Below are 24,657 nucleotides of genomic sequence, written 5' to 3'. Positions count from 1 at the left end.
ATATTTAGCAGAATCCATGGCTTTTCCCACTGGAAACCTGTAGCACTTACTCCCAACTATGATTGACAGTTATTACAATAAAAAATATCTCTATCTCCACAGTAAAACAACAAGCAGACTGTCAAATTACAGTGGGGAGGGGAGGGAGATCTGGGGGAAATAAGAGATCAACCAAAGGACTTGTATACATGCATATAAGTACAACCAATGGACACAAAACTCTGGGGAGGGTGGGTATGTAGGGGGGGGGGCAATGGTAAAATATGTACACAGATAATAATTTAATAAAATTTTTTTAAAAAAAATAGAATTCAGTCCCTGCCTTCTCACCCTCTGCCAGCTCACAATTCACTGTTAAATAAAATTCATATTCAAAGAAAAAAAAATGTCTCTATCTCCAGACTTTGGCAAGCATCTTAGAGGTTGGTGGGCGATGGGGAACAAAATCATTACAGGTTGAGAACCACTAATTTCCACCAACAATTTAAAACATAACTTATAGTTTTAAATAACTTATAGTTGCCCGTAAAAACATAACTTATAGTTTTTGTGAAAAATGACTGAATAATGCCTACCCCACTCCTGAGAATAAATCCCATAAAAAAATGAAGTAAACAACATACAGACATATATTATATAAGGATGTTAATTTCAGCAGCTGGCAGTGACCAAAAACCTAAAGACAGAATGAATGACCATAAATAGGAAATGGTACACTCACACAATAAAACAGTAGAAAGAATTACAACTTAATCTTATCACATGAAATGTTTCCATGAATTATTCCTGAGTGAGAAAGGCAAGATTCAAAAGGGTGTGTAATGTAATTCTATTTTTGTTGTTGTTGTTAATGCTCACCCAAGGATATTTTCCGTTGGTTTTTAGAGAGTTTTTAGAGAGAGTAGAAGGGAGGAGGAGAGACAGAGAGAAAGAAACATCGATGTAAGAGAAACACATCAATTGGTTGCCTTTCACATGAGCCCTGACTAGAGCCAGGGATCGAGCCTGCAACTGAGGTACGCTCTTGAACAGAATAGAACCCAGGACCCTTCAGTCTGCAGATCAACACTATCCACTGAGCAAAACCGGCTAGAACTGTAATTCTACTTTTTTGCAAAACACCCATCCCCACACGCTTTCACAGAGAGAGAAAAATTACTGTTGACATTGTATTTACCCCTACAAAGTGGGCCCGGAGCAGCCAGGTAGGGAGCAGCCAGGCCCGGAGCAGCAGCAGCCAGGCCTGGAGCAGCAGCAGCCAGGCCTGGAGCAGCAGCAGCCAGGCCCAGAGTGGCAGCAGCCTGGCCCAGAGCACCCAGGCCGGGAGCATGTTATCTTCCAGAATATGCATATAAAGAACTCTTACAACTCTGCATCACAAAGACGAGCAATCCTATTAAAAACTTGGCAAAAAACTTGAGTAGACATTTTTTCAAAGAAAACATGCAAATGGTTAATAAGTACAGGAAAAGATATTCAGCCTCATTGATCATTAGGTAGATGCAAATCAAAACCACTTTACACTCCCTGGAATGGATTTTGTTTTTTTAAAAAGAAAAATAACAAGTTTTGGCAAGGATGTGGAGAAACTGGAACCCTCATACATTGCTGGCGGGAATGTTAAAAGGTACAGGGTCTGTGGAAAACAATTTGGCAGTTCCTCAAATAGTTAAACACAGAATTATAAAATGAGCTAATAATTCCACTCTTATATACCCCAAAGTATTGAAAACAGGTATTCAAAGACATACATGCACAGAAATATTCATAGCAGCACTATTCATAATAACCCAAAAGTAGAAATAACCGAAATGTCCATCAACTAGTAAAAGAATAAACAATGTGATATATAGATAAAATGGGATATTTTTCAGACATTAATTGGAATAAAGTACTGATTCATACTACAGTGTCCATGAACTTTGAAAATGTTATGCTAATTCAAAGCCAGACACAAAAGGTCTCACATTGTATGATTCCATTTGTATGAATTATCCAACATAGATAAAGCCATAGAAACAGAGAGCACATTAGTGTTTGCCAGGAGCCATGGGAAGGGGAGGATAGAGAGTGATTGCATAACGGATACAAATTTCCTTTTGGGGTGGTGAAATGTCTTAGAACTAGACAGTGGTGATGGTCGCACAACATCGTGAATGTACTAATGCCACGGAGTTGTACACTTAAATAAGTTTAATGGATAATCTCATCATATGAGTATTACCTCAATTTGTAAAATATACAGTGACCCAAGAAAATGTATACACACCCTTTGAGTAATTAGAAAGGCAGTGTTTATTAAAACACATTTTATTTTCAAAATTGAGTTATCAGCTGTTAAAGTGTATAATATATTTTGGGGAGACACCCTGTATAGTCTATTTAGCTCTGTGCTAGTTCCCTCTTGCTGCATAAGTTACCACAAATTTAATGGCATAAAAATTATAACTTAGCTCACAGTTCTGTAGATCAGAAAATTCCAAGTGGGCTTGGGTAGCTCCGCTAGAGTTTCACAAGAAGAAATGAAGGTGTGGGCCAAGCTGGGCTCTTCTCCGGAACTCTGAGAAAGAATCTACTTCCAAACTCCTTAGGGTTGTTAGGAGAATTCAGGTCCTTGTGACTGTAGGACTGAAATCCCCGATTCTTTGCTGCCTATCAGCCAAAGTTAATCTCAACTGCTAAAGGGTACCCCATCATTGGCAGGTAGCCTCCTCCAGCACCAGTACACCAAGTCTCTCATTCTTCAAACATCTCTAACTTCCGCTTCTGCTGCCAGAGGAAAAGGCATTGCTTTTAGAAGGAAATGGCTGGTGTGATTAGATGGGGCCCATGTGGATATTCTCACGTTTGCCATTTAATGTAACAATCACAGTTGTATTAGCTCATTAAATTGGATTCTACCCCACATTCAACGGGGAAGGAATTTTACAAGGGCAAGGGTCAATCTTAGAATTCTGCCTACCTTGACCTCTTGGATAAAAATAGTAAGAAACAGTTTGTACCCAATTCAAGAACAATTATTTGTTAACTGGAGGCCAGGTGCATGAAATTTGTGCATAGGGCAGGTCCATTCAGCCCAGCCTGCACCCTCTCCAATCTGGGACCCCTCAGGGGATGTCCAACTGCTGGTCTAGGCCCGATCCCTGTGGACATCCCTCTCACAATCTGGGACCACTGGCTCCTAACTGCTCACCTGCCTACTTGCCTGATCACCCCTAACTGGCCCACCTGCCAGCCTGGTTGCCCCAAACTGCCCCTTCCCTGCCTGTGCTGGCCTGGTCGCCCCTACTTACCCTCCCCTGATGGCCTGGTTGCCCCAGACTGCCCCCTCCCCCCATGGCCTGATCACCCCCAACTGCTTTCTCACCAGTGTGGTTGCCACTCACTGCCCCCCTCTGCTGGCCTGGTCTCCCCTCACTGTGCCCACTGCTGACCTGGTCACCCCACGCAGCCTGCTGTTTGGTCATTACTGTGGGGGCATCCTGACCAATTTGCATATTACCCTTGTATTAGTATAGATGCCTAAAATTGCAAAGATATGAGGTGTCTGTGATTTATACCAAGGAAAAGGTTCAGAACCAGTGATTTACAGGTTAGCACAATTCAGGGTTGTAGGCCTCAGGCAAGAGTCAGAGTGGCCTTCTCTTTCTGAGGCCTCTCCTGGTTTTCCTTTCTTCCTTCTATTGAAGCACTGAATGTTAATGCAAAGCACCAGCCCAGAGGACCACTGGTGTTCGCTCTGAAGTCATGATGAGGGGACTACATGATTGTATTATGTACATAAGAAGTTCTCACCTTTTAGTCTTAAGACTCCTATTTTTGAGGACCCTAAAATTTTTATTTTTGTAGGTTATATCTATTGATAAATGCCATATTAGAAATTAAGTCTGGGATGTTTTTTAAAATACATTTTTATTGATTTCAGAGAGAGGATGGGAGAGGGAGAGATAGACTCATCAATGATGAGAGAGGCTCATTGATCAGCTGCCTTCTGCACATAACTCACTGGGGATTGGGCCTGCAGCCCAGGCATGTACCTGACCAGGAATTGAACCCTGACCTCCTGGTTCATGGGTTGATACTCAACCACTGAGCCACACTGGCTGGGCAAGTCTGGAAATGTGTTATTTTTTCATCTTTATTATTGAAAGCATTATGTTTGTCTCCTCCCCAACCCCATTGACCTCTTCTAACTCACCTCCACCACCAACCACCCTAGGCCTTGACCACCTTATTGTCTATATCCATAGGTAAGGCATATGTGCATTCAAATTCTGTGGTTGATCTCCTCCCACCCACTCCCTCCCCCGCCTTTCCTCTGAGATTCCACAATCTGTTCATGCTTCTATGTCTCTGGATCTATTTTGTTTATCTGTTTACTCTATTCATTAGATTCCACATATGAGTGAGATCATGAGATACCTATCTTTCTCTGACTGGCTTATTTCACTTTGCATGATACTCTCCAGGTCCCTCCATGCTGTTGCAAATAGTAAGAGTTCCTTCTTTTTTTACAGCCATATAGTATTCCATTGTGTAAATGTATTACAGCTTATAGATCGATGGGGGCAGAACAGAGAACCCAGAAATTGACCCAAGCCAATTAAACACAAAAATATACAAGCACACATTCTCTTAGCCTTTAGAGTGCTGATTTCATCACACATCATGTGGTCTCTAGAGGAAAAAAGGAAAGTCTTCCAACTATTATGAAAGTAGCTTGACCTAGAGGAACTCTGAAAAGATCTGAAGGACTTCCTAGGGCTTCCTGCAGCACACTTGGAGACTCTTTGATAGATGTAAATACCAAATTGGGTTTCTTCGGAGATTAATTATGTCATATATTTTGGCGCATTCACTTGTGCAGCTTTCTTCCCTTTTACTAGTATTGTTCCATCTAGGAGACTGTGTGTGTGTGTGTGTGTGTGTGTGTGTGTGTGCAGCTGTTTGCAAAAAGTATCCTTTTGACAAAAAGCGTCATTTGCTTACAAGAGGAAAAATTGAGGTAGATGAGCCGTAGCATACATTAAAGCAAAATAGAGATTAAAAAAAAAAAAATGTCTTACTCTGCAAACGCTGCACAGAGAGAATTGCTTTGAGCGGTGCGGCTGGGTCTGCAGAGGCAGGACCGGGAAGGAGCGGGGCTGTGCATCAGGCAGAAAGGCTCACAGCGGCATGAAAGAAGACTGGGACTTCTTGTCTCGCTTGCCCTTGGGAACTGTGCCAAGTTTTTTTTTTTTTCCGAACAAATAGGTAGTATTTAGTAACTGCTTTAACGATTCCGAATGTCCCACTTTCCTTTTACACACAGGCTATAGCATTCAGTGATGTTGGTTCTCTTTGCATCCTGTTTGCGAAAAGTGACAAGACAGAGCTAAGCCCCTTCCATGGGCACCCCATTTAGGCGCGTTCCTCTCACAATGGTTTCCGCACTTTCTTCGGTCCATTCTCTTGGAAAATCCCCTCTCCCCCCCTGGGCTTCTCCCCTCTCTGCGGCCGCAGAGCACCGCGGGGCACCGGGGAGGCAGCCCCGGCCCCGGGGGCAGTCTCCGCCCGGCCTGGCCCGCGAAGGCACGGGGGAAGGAGAGTCTGAAAAGGCACCGGGGAGGGACGGTGATCCTGAGAGACCGTGGCGCCTTCCACTCGGCGGGGTTTAGATCCACTCGGAGCGTCCCACCCAGGTGAGCGGCGGCGTGGAGGGCGAGCGAGCCCCGGCGCGCCGCCACCACAGCCCGGCTGTCCCCCGAGCCCGTCCTCCACGCTTCAGCCCGTCGACGTCAGCCGTCTGGCGTGCCGCCACCGGCCAATGGGAGAGAAGCCAAGCTCCAAAGCTCTCCTGTGATTGGCTCCCTGCCTGGAGGCGGCGGCGTTGAGGGTGGGCCTTCGGGCGAGCCTGCCTCGGGCCGCGCGTCGCCCGGCCGCACTGGGAACTCCCGGCGCGGCGCGGAGGAGGCCGGAGCGACCCCCAGGACGGCCGGGCCCTGCCGGCAGGAGGCGCCGCGCGGGGTGACAGGTGCCGGCGGCGGCGCTGGGGCGACGCTCGGGCCTCCCTTCAGTTGGCGAAGGACGAAGAAGAGGAGGAAGGGGCCGGGTCGCCGCCCCTCGCGCTCCGGATGGATGTGCCCGGCCCGGTGTCCCGGCGGGCGGCGGCGGCGGCGGCCACCATGCTCCTGCGCACGGCGCGGGTCCCGCGCGAGGGCTGGCTGCTGCCCACCGCGCTGCTCTGCGCCTACGGCTTCTTCGCCAGCCTCCGGCCGTCCGAGCCCTTCCTCACGCCCTACCTGCTGGGGCCCGACAAGAACCTGACGGAGCGGGAGGTACGCGGCGGGCGCGGGCGCGGGCGCGGGCGGGAGGAGGGGAGCGGAGGGGGAGGCGGGCTGCGGCGAGGGCAGCGGCGGGAGCCTCTCCGGGCAGATCGGTGACTTTTCCCGGTTGGAAGGCGGCCCGCGCCGTGCGCCGCAGCAGATCAGGCTGTTTGCCCGCTGGTTTCGGGGGCGCGCCTCCCCCTCCGGGCTCGGAGCCGGGGCGCCAGGGTGCTGCAGGCCCGCAGCTCCCGCTGGGGCCGGGGGAGCGCTGGCGGGGGAAGGGGGTGATATGTTTGCAGGGGGGGAAAAAAAAAAGTGAACACAGCAAGCCGTACTTTGCACACGGTGGAGGTCTAGTAGATATCTGGTGTTTGAAAGCGGGGACCCACATGCTGAGTAACCCCAGCTTTTCTCTAAGGATCCGCCGCCCTCCCGCCACCCCAGCCCCTCCCGTCCCATCTTTACTTTGTTTTCCGCTGACCTGGTGAATGTGCTCCAATGAAGACAGTCCAGGGCAGCGAGAGCCCGTCGTCTCAATTTGCCTTGATTCTTAGTTGGATGGGACTGTGTCCATGGATATGCTGCCCCTCATCCCCACCCCCCTACACACACACACCTGCTGGGAGAAAAGCAGATACTGAGATGGTATCATAGAGTTGGCCCTTAATTAGTTTTTCTTGCATGCTGAATGGTTGCTTCATAGATGCTAGTTTTGCTCAACTGCACGGTGAGATCTTGCAAAACTGTCCCTCTGAGATGTTCAGAGTGATTGGGAGCCGGCAGTTCCGTGATCAAGAACCTGTTTCTGGTTGGTTTTCCCCATACTTCAGAAGTGCACTGTGTGCTTTACAGACGTCCAGCTCTCACACCTATGGTCAGTCTCAACACTTGTGTTTTTTGAAGAAGAAAGACGTTATAGTAACTGACAAAGGAACGGCACTCAGGGTGACCCGGCAACACCAGAAGCAAGCAGGTTCAGCGTGCTCTCCCTTGAAGGCTACAAAGCCTGAGAGCTGAGGCCTGGTGCTGCTTTCTGGAACGCTGGGTGGGCACTTGCCCATGTAGCGCAGGCTCCCTTTTCCGCCCAGTTGTTGTGACATGCTCCTGTCTAAACCTGGCCCTTCGCCCTGATTCATCACCTCTGGGTATCCCTGCATCACAGGTCAGAGCAGGCTGCCATTACTCACAGCCCACTCTGTTATTGTGTCCCTCCTCCGTTTCCAAGGTCCCCCGTCAGGGACTTGAAGGCTGGGTGCTGAAGTCTGGATGGAGGGTTTCATTTGAGTTTCTCCTAGTCTCACCTCTAGGCGGGATCACTGGCTTTGACCCAACCTCAGGTCTTCTGTTTCTTCGGGCCCACTCCACTCCACAAGGGACTGCTACAGTTACACATTCCATGTTTGAATTGTAGTGCTGTCATAAAATGGGAAGGGCCGAGTCCTGTGAGCAGAATGGTTTTACGAGAAGAAAAGGGCTGCAGTCAATAGGAGAGAAGGAGCCCGTACACCCGCACAGCCAGGGTGGGAGGTGTAGGCCCTGGAGCGGCGGTGATACTGCTGGTGAGCTGCTGACAATTAAAGTTTCATGTGAGCCGCCATGTGATCAGTGTGTACCTTGCCTGACCAAGTGCAGGGCCAAGAAACATTCTGCCCGTGTTGATGTTTGAAAGGCAATCTGTTTTGTCACGTGCCCTGGCCAAGGAGTGGGGTGTTCCATGCTGTGGGGCGTGCCCTGTCTTACCGGAAAGCTTTCTAGAGTGAGTGAAGTATGTTCAGGGGCATCGGCATAAAGCAGGGGGCAGGCCCTGGAAATACTTGCTGATTGTGTAACAAACCATAGCACCCTTCTGTTGTTGTAAATGAGATGAGGGTTTGGAGAGAAAGCCAGTGTCTGGAAAAAGGGATGTCATTTGTCTCTGAGGACTCTGGAATTAGGGCTGAGTCTGTTGGTTGTGTGCAGTGTGGCTCTGTTCGCCCTCCAGGATCCTAGATTTTTTTAAAAAAAATAATCTAATAATTGAAATAAATAGAACAATGTGTTCTTTCTGACTGAGTGCATGCTTTCACGAATGACAGTGAAATAAAAATCTGACGTGGTTTTTAGGCAGAGTGAATGTTAATCGTGCTGAAGTTTGGATTTCCCCCTAGAAGACTTGAGAAGGGCCACGCTGGGGCTGGGTCGTCCTAAACAGAGCTGCTGTTAGCCATGCCCAAGGACAGAGGGCGGGGAGGGAGGGCAGACTCAAAACATTTTTTTCTCATGTTTCAGGAACAATGTTCACCTCTTTTAGGTACCACTTTATAAGTTTTAAATGGGTTAAAATTTGATTGTTTCCCAAGAGTGGAAAGACAAACATTTAATAAAATAGAGCTCTTTACCTACAAAATATTTTTAATCCTTTCATCTTTTTTAGCATGTGATTTGACAGACATTCATTACCTTCCTTTGATTTCCTTAAAAAAAACACATTCCACCTTCGCTGCCTGATGATATTCAGAGCCTTACAGAATTTGGCTCTGAACCCCGGAACAGCCTGATTTTCCACTGCCTACACCCTTCTTCCCCCTGCCCTCTTCCCCGAGCCCTAGCTCCTTCCACACTCATCTGAGTGAGTCCTAAGGCCAGCATGGCCAGGTCTCATCTCCTGGTCTAGACTCAAAGAGAAGCTCTCAGCTTGGAGAAAGCCTCCCGTACACCAGTGTGTATCTGTTGATACCATATCTTTCTGTTCCCCTCCAACTTCCTCTTCCTTAAGGTCCATCTCACAGAAGCAACCCCGGATTTCTCATCCCCTGATCAATAGTGTGTGTGTGTGTGTGTGTGTGTGTGTGTGTATTCCACACCAGTTCACAGCTCTTGGAAAACGGGCTTCATTTTATTCTTTTTTCTTGTAATCTTCATGCAGCTTGAAAACAGTGTTGTGCAAATAAATGCTAATTAGTTTAATTGAACTTGATTCTAAGATAAAGTCTAAATCTGAATTAGAAATCAAAACTGAACTCTTCCGCTTGACTTTCTATCTGAGGAAAGCCACAAACAAGTCCGGACCCCAAGAGTTGTGACAGGTGCCTTAAATAAAATCATTCCTTTTGCTCACGTGGCAGGTTTTACCTGGCAGAAGACATTGTCCAGAGTCTGGACAATAGAGCCTGTAACTTGTCCATTTGTGTAGGAAGTGCCCCTTCAAGATTCAAAGTCTCAATCAAAGAAGTATTTTTGGTGTGACAGCTTCTCCTTGGAGGCATTGAGAGAGAAGGGGTCCTTTTTTGGAGACCCAATGCTAACCTCTGGAGATGTGCTCTTTATCTCTTCATGAATGCCCTGTGCAAGCGCCTCAGTGCAGGCTGAAAGGCTGCTGTAGCCCTGGTCCGTGTGGCTCAGTTGGGTCAAATGTCCCACCATGCACCAGAAGTCAAGGGTTCAATTCCTGGCCAGGGCACATACCTAGGTTACAGGCTTGATCTCTGGCCAGGGTGCATAAAGGAGACAACTGATCTATGTCTGCTCCCCCCCCCCCCCCAGCCCCCGCTTCTTTCTCTCTCTGGGGGGGAAAAAAAAAAAAAAAAGCTGCTGCAGGCATTAGAAGTCACTCTGGAACACAGTAAATGATCAGTACCAGTTCTCTGATTGAAGTGTGGTGGATTCAGAATATCTAGGTCCAGTTTTGGCCTCTGCCAATTACGACCTATGATAACTTGGGGGGCCCTTTATATAACCTTTCTCTGAGGCCACGTTCCTCAGTTTTAAAATAGGGACGACAAGCATTTCCCTCCTGGGGCTGTTGTTTGGATTAAATGGGGTCAGGTAGGTGTGATTAGCACAGTGTGCGGCTCCTCAGTAGAGATTTGCTATTCTAATGCAGGTCATACTGTGAGAGGGACATTCATGTTAGGTGGATCCTCTCTCACAGAGAAAAGTCTGGGTTCCTCTTTACAGCTAGTTAAAGAGGAGCCACGTGGTCTCTGCCCGCTTGCCTTTGTTTCTGATTCTACTTGGCATTGCAGGTCTGGCAATGCTACTTTTCCTCATCTTCATGATCTATATTGTGGTCTTATACTAGGAATAGCAACAGACTTGTAAGTATAAACACTTTGAATCATTAATTAAAAGGGTGAGGTTTATGTAATGAAAATGTGGCAGGAAATCATTTGGGGACAATTATTATTGAAAGGTGTATAAAGTTTCAGTACAGACCATATTACTAACGTGAAGAAGTCAGTTGGAGTCCAGAGGGGTGTGGGAGAAAACTAAAGATGGGGTATGGAAGGAAGTGACGGAGGGCATTTCAGAGGAGAGGTGTGATGGCTGAGAGCTTTGTGGTGCTTTGTTGGGGAAAACAAGTTGGGGAAATGAGAAGGTGAAGAAACATGCTAAGTCAAACCCAGGAGGCACTTTCAAACTTAAGAAAACTGTGGGAGAGTGTCTAAAACTACAGGCGAAAAGGTGGTGGGAACTTGTTAGTGGAGCACAGCTGCGAAGTCAGCCTTCATCTCAGGCTACTCTGGTCCCTTTGGTTTTCTACTGAGAGGCATCTTTCACGGTGGTTAAGCCAGCCAAGAGTACTTTGTTCCTCATTTGCTAAAATTCCTACACTTCTGAATCAGAATCATTTCCACAGTTCTCGATTATTCTTTCATGCACATGTTCAGGTGCAAGAACATTTCCTGATCAAGTGGAGGCTGCTCAGTGACTTACAAACACAAGTTAGATAAAAATTCATGAAGGTGAGGCTCTTAGACAAATCACTTTTGGTATTCGGCCAGGCAGAAAGAGTAATCAAGTCTGGAATGTATTTCAGATTATGTTTTACTTTTATAGTGTGCTCTGCACTGGCAAAAGATTACACATAATTGTTTATTCTGTTGCTCCTCTAAAATCTTAAAACAGCCTATTTTATACTTGGGTAAACCGAAGTATACATAAGAGTTTAAAAGGAAGTCATCCTTAAACTTAGATTGTCAAAGTCTAGGATTATAGTGCACCATTGCAAAGTATTTAGCCTGTTAACAAGACGACCTTTTAGATAGCACTTAAAAACTGGGGCCATTGTTCTAGCCAGTTTGTTCAGTGGATAGATCATCGGCCCAAGGACTGAAGGGTCCCAGGTTAGATTGCTGTCAAGGGCATGTACCTCAGTTGCAGGCCCTGTCCCTGGTCAGAGAGGCAACCAAGTGATGTGTTTCTCTCACATCAATGTTTCTCTCTCTGTCTCTCTCCCTCCCTTCCACTCTCTAAAAATCAATGGGAAAAATATCCTTGAGTCAGGATTAACAAAAAATAGATTAAAAAAAATTGGGGCCACTGATGCAAAATTTGAAATGATCTTTAAAAACTGACTGGTCTAGATCTTGCTAGACAACAAGGCACATATAAGAGGAAGGAAAAGTCTCCTATGATGATTGTTATTGGAAGAATGGGATGATAGTTCAGTTAATTTAGCTAATTCATATTGTTCCAAGTGGTCTGCATGTTCATGTTAGTCCTCAAGTCTTCAGACCTATGAATAAAGTGGAGTAAGTGACTTACACATATTCTCTCATTTAATCCTTGCAACAATAATCCCATGGTGTAGGTCTTATCCTTCTTTTACTAGTAATGGAGATTAAGTCTAATGGGAACTAAAAGAACTTGCCTAGGATCACACAGCAAATGATGAAATTGAAATTCTAGTTGGGAGTCTTAATGGTTTAATGCTTATTTTAAAGATTGTTTCTATTATATCTCAATTTTAAAAATACATTGAAAATAAATAATCAGCACTAATACTTTTTCAAGCAAAAAGGACATCAAAATTGCTCATAATTCTACCACCCACAGATACTCTATCAAGATTGTAAACAGCCCAGTCATTGTGGCCCAGTATTGAGCATAGACCTATGAACCAGGAAGTCACATGCTCAGGAAGTTGATCCCCAGTAGGGGGCGTGCTGGAGGCAGCAGATCAGTGATTTTCTCTCATCATTGATGTTCCAATCTCTCTATCCCTCTTCCTTCCTCTCTGAAATCATATATATTTAAAAGATTGTAAACAGATTAACCCTTTTATTCCTGGGCTCCCAAAGAAATGAAACTTAATTAAAATTAGAGGATTCACATCAGTCCTAATCAAGCAGTGGAATCAAGGCTTCCTGTCCTGTGCCCCGAAGAAGGAATTGGCGGTAATTCCAAGGCATTTATTTGTTTTGAAGACATTTATTGAGCCTGGTATGTCCTAAACAGTAGGACATTTTGTGCAGATGAGTCCACCCTTAAAGAACTATAAGGCAATGGTTCTCAGATCTGACTCATGTTAAAATCTCCTGGGAGGTTTTTAAAAAATGCCGATGGCTGGGCATCCAGAATTCTTAAGGCTCCTCAGGAACGGTGCAGCCACGGCTGAGAACCAGTGGCGTGAGGAACTGGGAGATGACACGTACAAAGCGGTGTCCAGAGAGCTTTGAGTGGTGTGGCACAGAGATTGTCAGCGCCAGCAGTCTCCCAGGGCGGGGAAGCCTAAGAACTAGGCTTTGATGAATGGGCAGGATTTTAAGAAAAAGATGGAGTGGAAACAGGGAAATATATTCCAAACAATATTGAGAACTGTTGTCATGATTTCTTGGTTGGTAAGGATGAGGTATTTGAGGTAGTAGTAGGTTGTTTTATAAGAATAAACTGTTATGAATATCCCAGGCCCTTTGATATCACTAATACGTTTTTATCCTTCTTTGCCTGTCAGGTCTTCAATGAGATTTATCCAGTATGGACTTACTCTTACCTGGTGCTGCTGTTTCCTGTGTTCCTGGCCACAGACTACCTCCGTTACAAACCCGTTATCCTGCTGCAAGGGCTCAGCCTTATCGTCACGTGGTTCATGCTGCTCTACGCCCAGGGACTGCTGGCCATTCAGTTCTTGGAATTCTTCTACGGCATCGCCACAGCCACTGAGATCGCCTATTACTCTTACATCTACAGTGTGGTGGACCTGAGCAGGTACCAGAAAGTCACAAGTTACAGTCGAACTGCCACCTTGGTGGGCTTCACAGTGGGCTCAGTCCTAGGGCAGATCCTCGTCTCAGTGGCAGGCTGGTCCCTGTTCAGCCTGAATGTCATCTCTCTGACCTGTGTTTCTGTGGCTTTTGCCGTGGCCTGGTTTCTGCCTATGCCACAGAAGAGCCTTTTTTTCCACCACGTTCATTCTACCTGCAAGGGAGTGAATGGCATCAAGATACAAAATGGCGGTATTGTGACTGACACCTCAGCTTCTAACCACCTTCCCGGGTGGGAGGATGTTGAGTCAAAAATCCCTCTAAATGTGGAGGAGCCTCCCATGGAGGAACCGGTAAGTCCAACTTTAAATGTCTTGGCGGTCGCTACTCTGGGGGCCAGGCCAGCAGTGAAAAATCAGGCAGGAAACCCCTTATGCTAGCTAGCCCTTGTGTTCACATGGATTCAGGTTTTATCCTGAGTTGGATGGCGGTTCATTCATTCATTGAGTCAAGATGAGGTTGATTTAAATTAGAAATGTATTTTCCCCTGGACGGAATGACCTTCAGGGTCAGACTGGCACAGCACTCTGTTGCTTGTGGCAGAGATGTTTTAGAAGCCACAGCAAGGGCTATTCTTCTTTCATCTTCCAATCTTGGCATATAAATATAGCACTCAGAAGGTTTTTGCAAAATGAATAGGTGAAATGATTCCAACAAATGATGAATATCTACTTCCAGTTTCTGACTTGAAGCCAAAGTGTTTACGGATAGGAGTTACTGTCCTCTTCTGTGCTGGAAATTACACTTTGCCGAAGTGCGTAGTAATGAATAATACAGGAGAAGAGGATCAGAAGGAATAGTTAAGATGAAATAATGTTAGCAGTGTGACTATGAAATTCTTTCTTACAAGAGGTATGGCATCAAAATAATTCATCCATCCGTTCTCTCTAGATAGGAAGATTCACTGCCTCCACCAGTCAGTCACCCTTTTCATAAAAGTTTATCTTTCTATCAGGTTATAAACTATGAGGGGCAAGATTCATTTCAAACATACTGAGTTAATCTTAGTTTTCCTTGGATGTGTTTGTGAACAAGCCTATTAACATTCCATCTTTGTAGACGGGTTCTGTCGGGCACAAAGCCCAGCTCCGCAGGCTTTGTGGGCTGGCTGGGAGGAAAGGACCAGCATGAATAGAGCCTGGCTCTCCACCTGAGTTAACCCAGCTTGTTCCAACGCGGCATCTAATGTCCTCATCGAAAATTACTCTTCCGCCTTCCCCAGTCTTCACTCTGGTTACTCGTTGAAATGTAGGTTGTCATCCCAAAGAGCTTGGTCACATTGCAGAGCCTGGTGACCATAAACTCACACTTACCTTAAACTCACTCTGACCGTAAGGGCAGCTTCAGTCAGTTACCAGGAACTGAGTAGAAATGAAACGCTGACTCCTTCAGTTCGTTAGGTGACGCCAGAGAGCCAACGAAGAGTTGATGAGGGAGAGAAAGGTGTACGAGTGATCATTCGATAGATTTCATGTAGAAGAAAGAATAAGAACCTTTTAAAAATCTGTTTCAAATGTGTCAAATGGCTTTAGCTAAGACTAATATGTATATACATACCTATAATACATATATATTTTTAAAATATTAACATATTGACCATAGCTCTAAAGATTTTTATAGACCAGTAAGTTTTAAACTTTTTTGAATATAAACAGGAAACTACTTAGTAAGAAACATTTTATGTAGCAACCAGTACACAGGTATGTGTGTATGTGTATGTATTTGTCAACTTAAAATGACAGTACAATCTCCAACATCCATATATATATATTAGAGGCCCTTGGCCCTTGCCGCCTCTGCTGCCTTGGGGACTTTGTCCAGAAGTTTGTCTGGACAGTCATTCTGCTGTTCAGTCTAATTAGCATATTAGCTTGTTATTATATAGGATATATTTATATATATACATATACACACATATATATGGTTTTTAAAATACATTGTTTTATTCTGACACACTCCATTCACTTTATTTATTATTATGTGATCGTTGCTCACTAAATTGATTTTATTACCACTAATGAGTTGAAACCTAGTCAATTAATGAGTTGAAATCTACAGTCATAGAACAACTTGATATTTGTTACTTATAGATAGGCAAAATGTGAATACTTGACATGCTGAATAATTATAACATTTTAGACTTAAGTGATTCAAACCACAAGTCTTAGAATAATTACAGCATCTTAAAGTTACAAGGGACATTAGATCTCATCAACCCTCTCATGTTAAAGAGGAGGATCAGGATCAGAGATCGGGACTGTAGAATTACACAGATATACTCCTGAACATAGGTGAAGAATATACGTGAGATGCACTTCAACCTGTACTGTGCTCCATGAAGTCTTTCACGGGGTGACAGCAGTCAGAACCATCCTGTTGGTTACAGTGTGGTAACAATTAGGATTCAAGCCCATACCATGATGTCCTTGGCTTTCTCCTGGCACCCCTACCAGCAGGCAGTGCTGCTTGGCACTTACAGCCCTAAAATACTGCATTTTTTTACAAGCTTGAAGGAAAGTCAAAATACGGATGTTGGAGATTGTACTGTCATTTTAAGTTGACAAATAGCCCATAACTGAACCATAAGTTATAATTGAAGTAATTATGGTAAAGAAGAATATGTAGGTAGGTGGGTAGTTTGATCTTGATTTTATAGAAAGGAAAAATGGGCTAGCAAGTGACGTGGTATCTAGAAGTAATGATTGGTAAGAGTACTGAATGGCTTCTAGTGTCTGAGTTGATGCCTAAGTAACATAAAGGAACTAGCCATGAAAATCAGAATAAAGTGCAGTTCTGACTCATAGAACCATATTTTGACAAATAATAAGTTTGTCAAATTTATTCTCAAAAATTTCCATCGTAGCCATTGTTTTAACTATAGATAAATTTCCCTTTGCATGACTGAGCTCAACAAAGAGTGGCCTTCCATTTGTAAAGACTTAATTATGCCCTGTCAAGGTTCTATTTAAAGAAGAGGCTACACAAAATTAACTCAGATTGGATTAAGATTTGAGACAGTAAGACCCTAAACATTAAACTCTTAGAAGAAAACAAAGGCAGTAAGCTTCATGACATTGGTCTTAGCAATGATTTTTTAAACCTGACACCAACAGCTAAAGCGACAACAGCAAAAATAAGTAGATCTACATCAAACTAAAAAGCTTTTGCATAGCAAAGGAAACAGTCAACAAAATGAAAGGGCAACCTACTGAATAGGAGAAAATATTTGCAAATTATATATCTGACAAGGGGTTAATATCCAAAATACATAAAAAACTCATACAACTCAATAGTAAAAAAAAAAAAAAAAAAAAAAAAAAAAAAAAAAAAATCTAATTGAAAAACAGGCAAAAGATCTGAATAGATATTTTTCCAAAGAAGACATGCACGTGGCTAACAGATACATGAAGAGATGCTTCTAATCAGCAGGGAAATGCAATCAAAACCACACACACCTGTTGGAATGGTTGTTCTCAGAAAGATAACAAATGTTGGAGAGGATATGGAGAAAAGGAAACCCTTTGTCCCTATTGATAGAAGTGTAAACTGAATATCCATTTGACCCAGCAACTCTCCTTCTGGGTATTTATCTGAAGAAAACAAAAACACTAACTCAGAAAGGTGTCTGCACCCCCATGTTCATTGTAGCTTTAGTTAAAATAGCCAAGATACGGAAACAACCTAGTGTCCATCAGTGGATGAACAAATAGAATGTGTATAATAATGAAAAATTATTAGCCATAAAAAATGAATTCTGCCCTGGCCAGGTGACTCAATTGATCGGAGCTTTGTCCTATGCACCAAAAGGTTGCGGGTTCAATTCCCAGTCAGGGCACCTGCCTTGATTGTGTGTCTGATCCCTGATTGGGGGAGGTATGGGAGGCAGCCAACTGATATTTCTCTCATACATTAATGCTTCTCCTTTCCTCTCTCTCTCTAAAAAATAAATACATTAAAACATCCTTGGGTGAGGATTAAAGAAAAAAAAATGAATTCTTGCCATTTAAAAACAACATAGATGGACTTCAAGTACATTATGCTACGAGAAATAAGTCAAAAAGAAAGACAAATACCATATGATCTCACTTATATTTGGAACCTCAAAACAAAACAGACACACACACAACCAAAAACCCAAAAGCTCATAGATATAAAGACCAGATTGGGATTGGGCGGTAGGAGAAATGGGTGAAGGGGATCAAAAGGTAAAAACTTCCAATTATAAAATAAGTCCTGGGGATACAGTGTGCAACATGGTGATGGTAGCATTGCACATTTGAAAGTTGCTAATAAAATAGGTCTTAAAAGTTCGCCTTACAAGAAAAATTTTATAACTATGTATCAAGAGCTCATTCTTGTATTTATTGTTATTTTTGGTATGAACAACTGTGAACCTACTTTTGCCCCACCCTGTGTATTTTTCGCAGAGGAAAAGAGTAACACCTGTTACATTAAATACTGAGTCTATTCAGTTACTTCCTGTCCAGTTGCCTTCCAGATGGTTGAGCTTTCTTCCCTTTGGTTGTGCAGGAGCCGGAGCCGGACCGGCTCCTTGTGCTGAAGGTGCTGTGGAATGACTTCCTGATGTGCTACTCCTCCCGGCCTCTGCTCTGCTGGTCCGTGTGGTGGGCCCTCTCCACCTGCGGCTATTTTCAAGTGATCAACTACACCCAGGGCTTGTGGGAGCAGGTGATGCCTTCTCGCCATGCTGCTATCTATAACGGAGGCGTGGAGGCCGTTTCCACCTTGCTGGGTGAGCAGTGCTGACTTAGTGATGGTCAGGAGGGGGATTCCTCTGGTAGTCGTCAACCAATCAGGTTTTCTCTCCTCTCCCAAACGTGAACTAACTCCAGAGAATGATTTACTTATTTTGAGCTCTGATATTATAACTTATGTATATTCAGTCAGTCCTTACAAAACTCCTGGGATAGCTGCAATTGCCATCCTATTTTACAGTTGAAACCATGGACAGATACGTTATTAACTTGCCCAAGGTAATATATAATAGATCGTAAGTAGTGAGGTTAAGATTTGAACTCAGAGCCGGTGTCATTGACTGCTTTATTTTGTTGTCCCTTTCTAATTTGTTGATGTGCCTCATAAGGTTTTTGGAAGACTACATGATTTCTATAAACACTTACAACTGCACCTGGCACTCAGGAGCACTCCGTACATTTCAGCTGTCATTATCATTGTAGTCATTTTACCAAAGGGCAGAGATGCCCTTTTGCCTTGTTCTCAATGGCTCCTCGGGGAGGAGAGAGGCCCTGTCCTGCCACGGTGCCAAGCTATTGGGTCGGCAAGTAAGTAATTGCGGGTTTCACACATATATGGCTTCAGTTGAATTTTTAGGTTTGCAGACGTAGTAAAAATGTAAAACACATTTTGTTATTTGATAGTTGGCTATTCAGCTGTTAATCAGTAAAAAAAGTTTTTTGATCTGTTTTGTAGTTTTCGTTTGGCGTTCGTTGAAAAATGGAAAATCAAAAGGAACATTTTCGTCATATTTTGATTTTTTATTTCCACAAAGGGAAAAACGCATCGCAAGCTCATAAAAAGTTATGTGCTGTTTATGGTGACGAAGCCTTAAAAGAACGGCAGTGTCAAAATTGGTTTGCCAAATTTCGTTCTGGTGATTTTTCACTCAAAGATGAAAAACGCTCTGGTTGTCCAGTTGAAGTTGATGACGCCCTAATCAAAGCAATAATCAATTCAGACTGTCACAGTACAACACGTGAGATTGCAGAGAAGCTTCATGTATCACATACATGCATTGAAAATCACTTAAAACAACTTGGCTATGTTCAAAAACTCGATACATGGGTTCCTCACGAACTGAAAGAATCACAGTTAACGCAACACATTAGCAGCTGCGATTTGCTAAAGAAACGTAATGAAAATGATCCATTTTTAAAACGACTGATAACTGGCGATGAAAAATGGGTTGTTTACAACAATATCAAGCGGAAAAGATCGTGGAGCAAGCCAGGTGAACCAACTCAAACAACATCAAAAGCTGATATTCATCAAAAGAAGGTTTTGTTATCAGTTTGGTGGGATTACAAAGGAATTGTCTACTTTGAACTCTTACCACCCAACCGAACGATCAATTCTGATGTCTACATTGAACAACTAATGAAATTAAACAATGCAGTTGAAGAAAAGCGGCCCAAATTGACAAATCGAAAAGGTGTTGTATTCCATCATGACAATGCAAGGCCACACACATCTTTGGTCACTCGGCAAAAATTAATGGAGCTTGGTTGGGATGTTTTGCCACATCCACCATATAGTCCTGACCTTGCACCATCTGATTACTTTTTGTTTCGATCTTTACAAAACTCCTTGAATGGTAAAAATTTCAATAATGATGATGATGTCAAATCGTACCTGATTCAGTTTTTTGCTAATAAAAACCAGAAGTTTTTTGAACGTGGGATTATGATGCTGCCTGAAAGATGGCAAAAGGTCATTGATCAAAATGGGCAATACATTACAGAATAAAGTTATTTAGTTCCATGAAAAAATTGTCTTTGATTTTCTTTAAAAAATCCGCAATTACTTACTTGCCGACCCAATAGGAGCAGTGGTTCTTTTGGACATGGCCTCTGCCTTAGCTGCATTTCTTCAGCAGCCTTCCTGGATCTGTGGCCTCCTTTCCCATCTCAATGCCAACTGCTTTGGTTCAGTCTCTCATCCTCACACCGGCTCTATAGCATTTATTCCATCAAGTCAATTCTCTGCCTTTCTTCCAAGGCACTCCCTAGTCGTGAGCACCCTCTATATAAGTTCACAGCTTTAAAATGGAATAACCTAAGCTGATTTAAATTTTTTTAAGTAGTCTTTATTTATTGCTCTTTTCATTCTGCAGGTGCTGTTGCTGTTTTTGCAGTTGGTTACATAAAAATTTCCTGGTCCACTTGGGGAGAAATGACACTGTCTCTGTGTTCTCTCCTGATTGCGGCCGCAGTGTACATCATGGACACCGTGGGTAACATTTGGGTGTGCTACGCGTCCTATGTTGTCTTCAGAATCATCTACATGTTACTCATCACTATAGCAACGTATGTATTTTATTCAAAGAAGCATTAGGAAAAGTTGTGATTGGATAAAACTTATGGTTTCTTTACAAAGAAATTAAATTTCCTAGTTAAAAGAGGCAAATGGGAGAGAGCACTCTATTGTTTGTTTTCTCCTGAGGAAGCATTTAGGCAGGGTTCATTTAATTCCTCGTTCACGTGTTCCTGCTGTTTCCAGATTTTGCATGAGATTGGCATCATTTAGCAACAAAATACTTTTCACTTGGTTGGGAAGGTGATTGACAGTAGAAAGAAGGGGTTACCCTTTCCATTTAAATTAAAATTTTAACTACCCAGGAAGAAATCTTATCTATTTGTTGTTCTTTGTTAAGTTTTCAGATTGCAGCAAACCTCAGCATGGAGCGTTATGCCCTAGTGTTTGGTGTCAACACCTTCATTGCTCTGGCCCTGCAGACGCTGCTCACGCTCATTGTAGTCGATGCCAGTGGCCTTGGCTTAGAAATTACCACTCAGGTAAGAGCTGTTTTGCACTGAAGAAATTACACCTTGATCAGGGTGACTCAGGGGAAGATGCCTAATGAAGAAATTCAAACAGTATAGACTGATATCACATAAAAAGTAATGGTGCCCCCTCCTATCAGTCCTCCCCCTTCTGTACTTTGCTATCTGGAGCATGTTGGGGGCAACCTGCCTTATCTCGCAGCTGAGTCTCCTCCTTTCTTTATTTAATCCTCCTCCCCCAGATACCAGGGTAATGATTTGCTGTTGATGAGTAGCATTCTGATTCTTAACACACGACCTATTGAGAAAACACCTGTACAAACACCCAAGAAATGAACACATTTCTTCATCAAGGGATCATATGATTGCACATGCCTTCATGCACTGTGAGCCTGTAGGTAGGGTTTGCTCTATATTTCTGCAAAACAAGCAATTAAATCAAAACGTGCCCCATCCCAGGCCAGAAAATTGCTTCTCTGTCATTCCCTTCATACTTCCACATTAGTTTTGTTAAATAGAAAGACCCAACATGTCAGCAGTAATTTTAACTGTATTTTCACTGATGAGCTCTAAAAGAGAAATCATAATAATAGGTAATGTGCACTGAGCGCTTTCTACGTCCCAGGTACTTTATATAGGATTTTGTAGAGTTGTCAGGTTTAGAATGGAGAAGATAATCTGAAAGTTAAGTAATGTTAAGTGGTAAGGGCACTGAGTCAACAATAGTGGTGCAGAGCTAGGATCTCAACCAGAATCTACTCTGAAGCCTGCTTGTCTCACTCTGCGTTCGCTGCCCCCAGAAGGTGGAGCAGGGAGCAGAGGAGGGGAGCTTATTACTTTCTGTTTCCCCGTTACTACTGGCAGTAAAAACCTCGAGACCATGCAAGAGTTAGGTGCTTCATTAAGGATTGAGGGTAGGACAGAAACTAGAACCTGCTATCCTGCTATAAAATTAGGGGTTTAGACATACGGGGTAATGGGAATGTGTGGGCAGTGCTGGACCTCTAGCTGCCGTGATTAACAGATTCCTGTAGGAAAACGTGTCCCATCTTTTAAAAACCTAGTTCAGAACTTAGGGCTACTCTCTTCTTGAACCCATGAACCAGCTTATGTCTATTTAGTAAGATATTTTAAGAATATGGTGATGACTATGTAGCTAAACTATATAGCCACATTAAAAAGTTGGCTTAGAGAGGATCCATGTAAAATGTAATCCTATAATGGAATATACAGGGTGGGGCAAAATTAGTTTACATAAACACAGTTTATTCATTATTATTATTATTATATATTCATTATTGTATTATTTTCCATACAAACCCAATTTGCCCCAATCTGTAGTTGACCTTCTACTGCCCTCTTCTGGGGAAGAATCAAAGTTCTTGATCTTCAGAGCTTGGCCTGTTAGTCATACCCAGGTACCAGTCCACCAGCTTGAGGCTAGAGACCATGACTCAATGACAGCAACAGAAATACCAACAGTAGTATTAACAGCATCGGCATGGTGCTAATAAACATTGACATACATGATCTCCTCCTTCCCAACAACCCTGTGAAGTAGGAAATAAGAATTCCATTTTGTAAATGAAGTTAAGATTCAGAGAATAGGTATCTCGGTCAAGGTCACACAGCTAGTCAAGGGTGTCAACAGGATTCACACGGAAGCATCAGGCTTCTGTACCACCGCACTCTGCTGCCTCTGTGTTTTCAGTGCCTCGCACATTGGGCAAGCACACTCCTTTTTAAAGTTCTATTGATAAACTGAATTCATTTTAATTGTAGAGTATGTTTTCATATGTGTAATACAACAGCTCTCCTTATTAAAAATTCTGTACATGACTTGTTTCCCCCTTCAGTTCCTGATCTACGCAGGTTATTTTGCACTCATCGCTGTGGTTTTCCTGGCTAATGGTATAGTCACTATTATGAAGAAATATACAAAGCAGGAAGATCCAGAGTCAAGTTCTCAAGTAACCACTTCATAATTCACTACTGACAAGCTATTTATAGCAAGAACTCCGCACAGCCACAGTCCCTGGATGTATTTAATTTTTTAAGGTGTAGAACATATATTTATGAATGTGCATTTCATGGCTTCAAAGCAGCCAATTGACTATACCTGTGTTCCCAGCGTAACATAATCGTGTTCAGAGGAACAGAAGGAAATTTTGTTTATTTAAGGATGACTTTTTTCTGATTCAGAAGTGAACTGGATTTTGAACACCAAGTCAAGGCGAGCAGTCAAGCAGCACATGGTGTTGTATACTTGATGGCAAGTGAGCTTGGTGTCTCATAGGTCAAGCACTTCTACATCTGATTAGACAGAAGCTTGAGACCAGGGTCTCACAGGGGCCACAGATGTTACAGGTCAAGATAGGAATATGTTGTAACAGCACCTGTCTCTGTACAACTTAATTCTTATTTTGTGTTACTCATGTGCACTTGCTTTCTACAGATGGAAGTTGTTCCTATCACAGGCAGTATTTGCCCTGGTTTGGTGTCCTGCCCTTTAAGGAGTATGTGTTATTTCTAATAAGTTATGTTTAAGAATTCATTGTATGAATGTTCTCAGTTCCCATCTTGCCAGTTATGTATTTGTGTAGATTTTTGTTTGAAATACATGTTTGCATCATTCTATGCTTCCCAGAGAAGCTCATTCCGTTAGAAAATAAGGCACATTTTGAAGCCTGCTAGTAAGCTGAGCGAAGAGACCTAATCAGAAAGTGTTGGTAGATTTCCTCGTCTTTTATTCCTCCACAGGAAGGACTGAATATACAGGGTGTTTATGTAAACCTAATTGTGCCCCACCCTGTATATTCTCATGATGAAAAGCTAAAATTTGGGCTAAAGACACGACTAGCCCACTCTGTCTCTGCATTCCCTTTTATTTCCAAACTAAAATAAAAAAGTTTTTTAAAATAACTTCTCATCTCCATTTATAACTTTTATATTTGTCCTTCATATCCAAGATATGGTTGTCATTAGGAGTTGGATTATTCCAAGGCCTTTTTCACAAACTGAGCCTTTTTTATTTCAATGGGACAGGAACCAAGATAGAGATGATTCCTGCATTTTGTACATTAAATCTACCTTTGCTCTAAAGGTGGATCATCTTTACTATTTGCTTAAAATAACAACTGCTAGTGATTCCAGTTCCAAGGTACTTGAAAAAATATTCTGTATACATTTATACATTAACAAGTCTGCCAGCCTACTGAGTGGCTGCTAGAATATGAGATGTGAAGAGGACTTTAGAGCCAACTTTGTTGCCTTATCTTGAAAAGAACCTCGTCAGCTTTCATCTGGGGTGTTAATATTTTTCGAGTGACACAGCTAAACTGTGAATAATAGTGTCAAGATTGCAAAATTGACATATATTTGGTTTAAGCAGGAACTCTAAAAGTAAATGAATAGAATAAGAATAGGTCATTTTCCATTCAACATCTTTTTGGATATAGAAAAAGGAAAAGAATACTAACTATGGAAGGGAAGGGGACGGGATGTCTTAAAGTAACAGCCTGGAATTTTATCTCTTATCTTTTATTTTATTTTGCTATATAGGGAATTGTTTACGTAGAAACAAAAGAAGAGTGGTACTTGAGGGATTTTATTTAATCCTTTTAAATAAAATGGACTGTTATATAATCAAAGTGTTCACATTACCAAAGCATCATCTCCCTGGAATTTAATTTGAAGTCTGTGGCACACAACTGGAGCCTTTACTTATTAAAATGACAGTAACAGGTTCATGTGTTGGTGGGTGGCCATATTTGCAGAATGCTGAAC

The 24,657-nt window shown here is 43.0% G+C and overlaps 1 protein-coding gene across 3 annotated transcripts; it reads left to right on the top strand.

Annotated features, from left to right (window-relative positions):
• The first annotated feature begins 5,901 nt into the window (after nucleotides 1–5,901).
• Nucleotides 5,902–23,501, top strand: SLC19A2 (solute carrier family 19 member 2). Of its 3 annotated transcripts, none has more exons than XM_045582953.1 (6): nucleotides 5,902–6,317; nucleotides 13,021–13,623; nucleotides 17,861–18,083; nucleotides 20,202–20,394; nucleotides 20,742–20,883; nucleotides 22,213–22,588. In XM_045582953.1, exons 1-6 carry the CDS (start codon nucleotides 6,114–6,116, stop codon nucleotides 22,255–22,257), a joined length of 1,410 nt encoding a protein of 469 aa, XP_045438909.1. In that variant the 5' UTR covers nucleotides 5,902–6,113; the 3' UTR covers nucleotides 22,258–22,588. The 3 variants fall into 3 exon arrangements, with proteins under 3 accessions (XP_045438909.1, XP_036298931.1, XP_036298933.1); XM_036443038.2 differs by lacking the exon at nucleotides 22,213–22,588 and adding an exon at nucleotides 22,728–23,501 and having other exon boundaries at nucleotides 5,904–6,317; XM_036443040.2 differs by lacking the exons at nucleotides 5,902–6,317; nucleotides 22,213–22,588 and adding exons at nucleotides 7,880–8,061; nucleotides 22,728–23,501.
• Nucleotides 23,502–24,657: the final 1,156 nt, after the last annotated feature.

This window comes from Pipistrellus kuhlii, unplaced genomic scaffold (assembly GCF_014108245.1).
Source record: "Pipistrellus kuhlii isolate mPipKuh1 unplaced genomic scaffold, mPipKuh1.p scaffold_m20_p_18, whole genome shotgun sequence".
Classification (NCBI taxonomy): Eukaryota; Metazoa; Chordata; class Mammalia; order Chiroptera; family Vespertilionidae; genus Pipistrellus; species Pipistrellus kuhlii.
The sequence above is the reverse complement of the archived record's forward strand: the minus strand, read 5'-3'. Positions and strand labels throughout refer to the sequence as shown.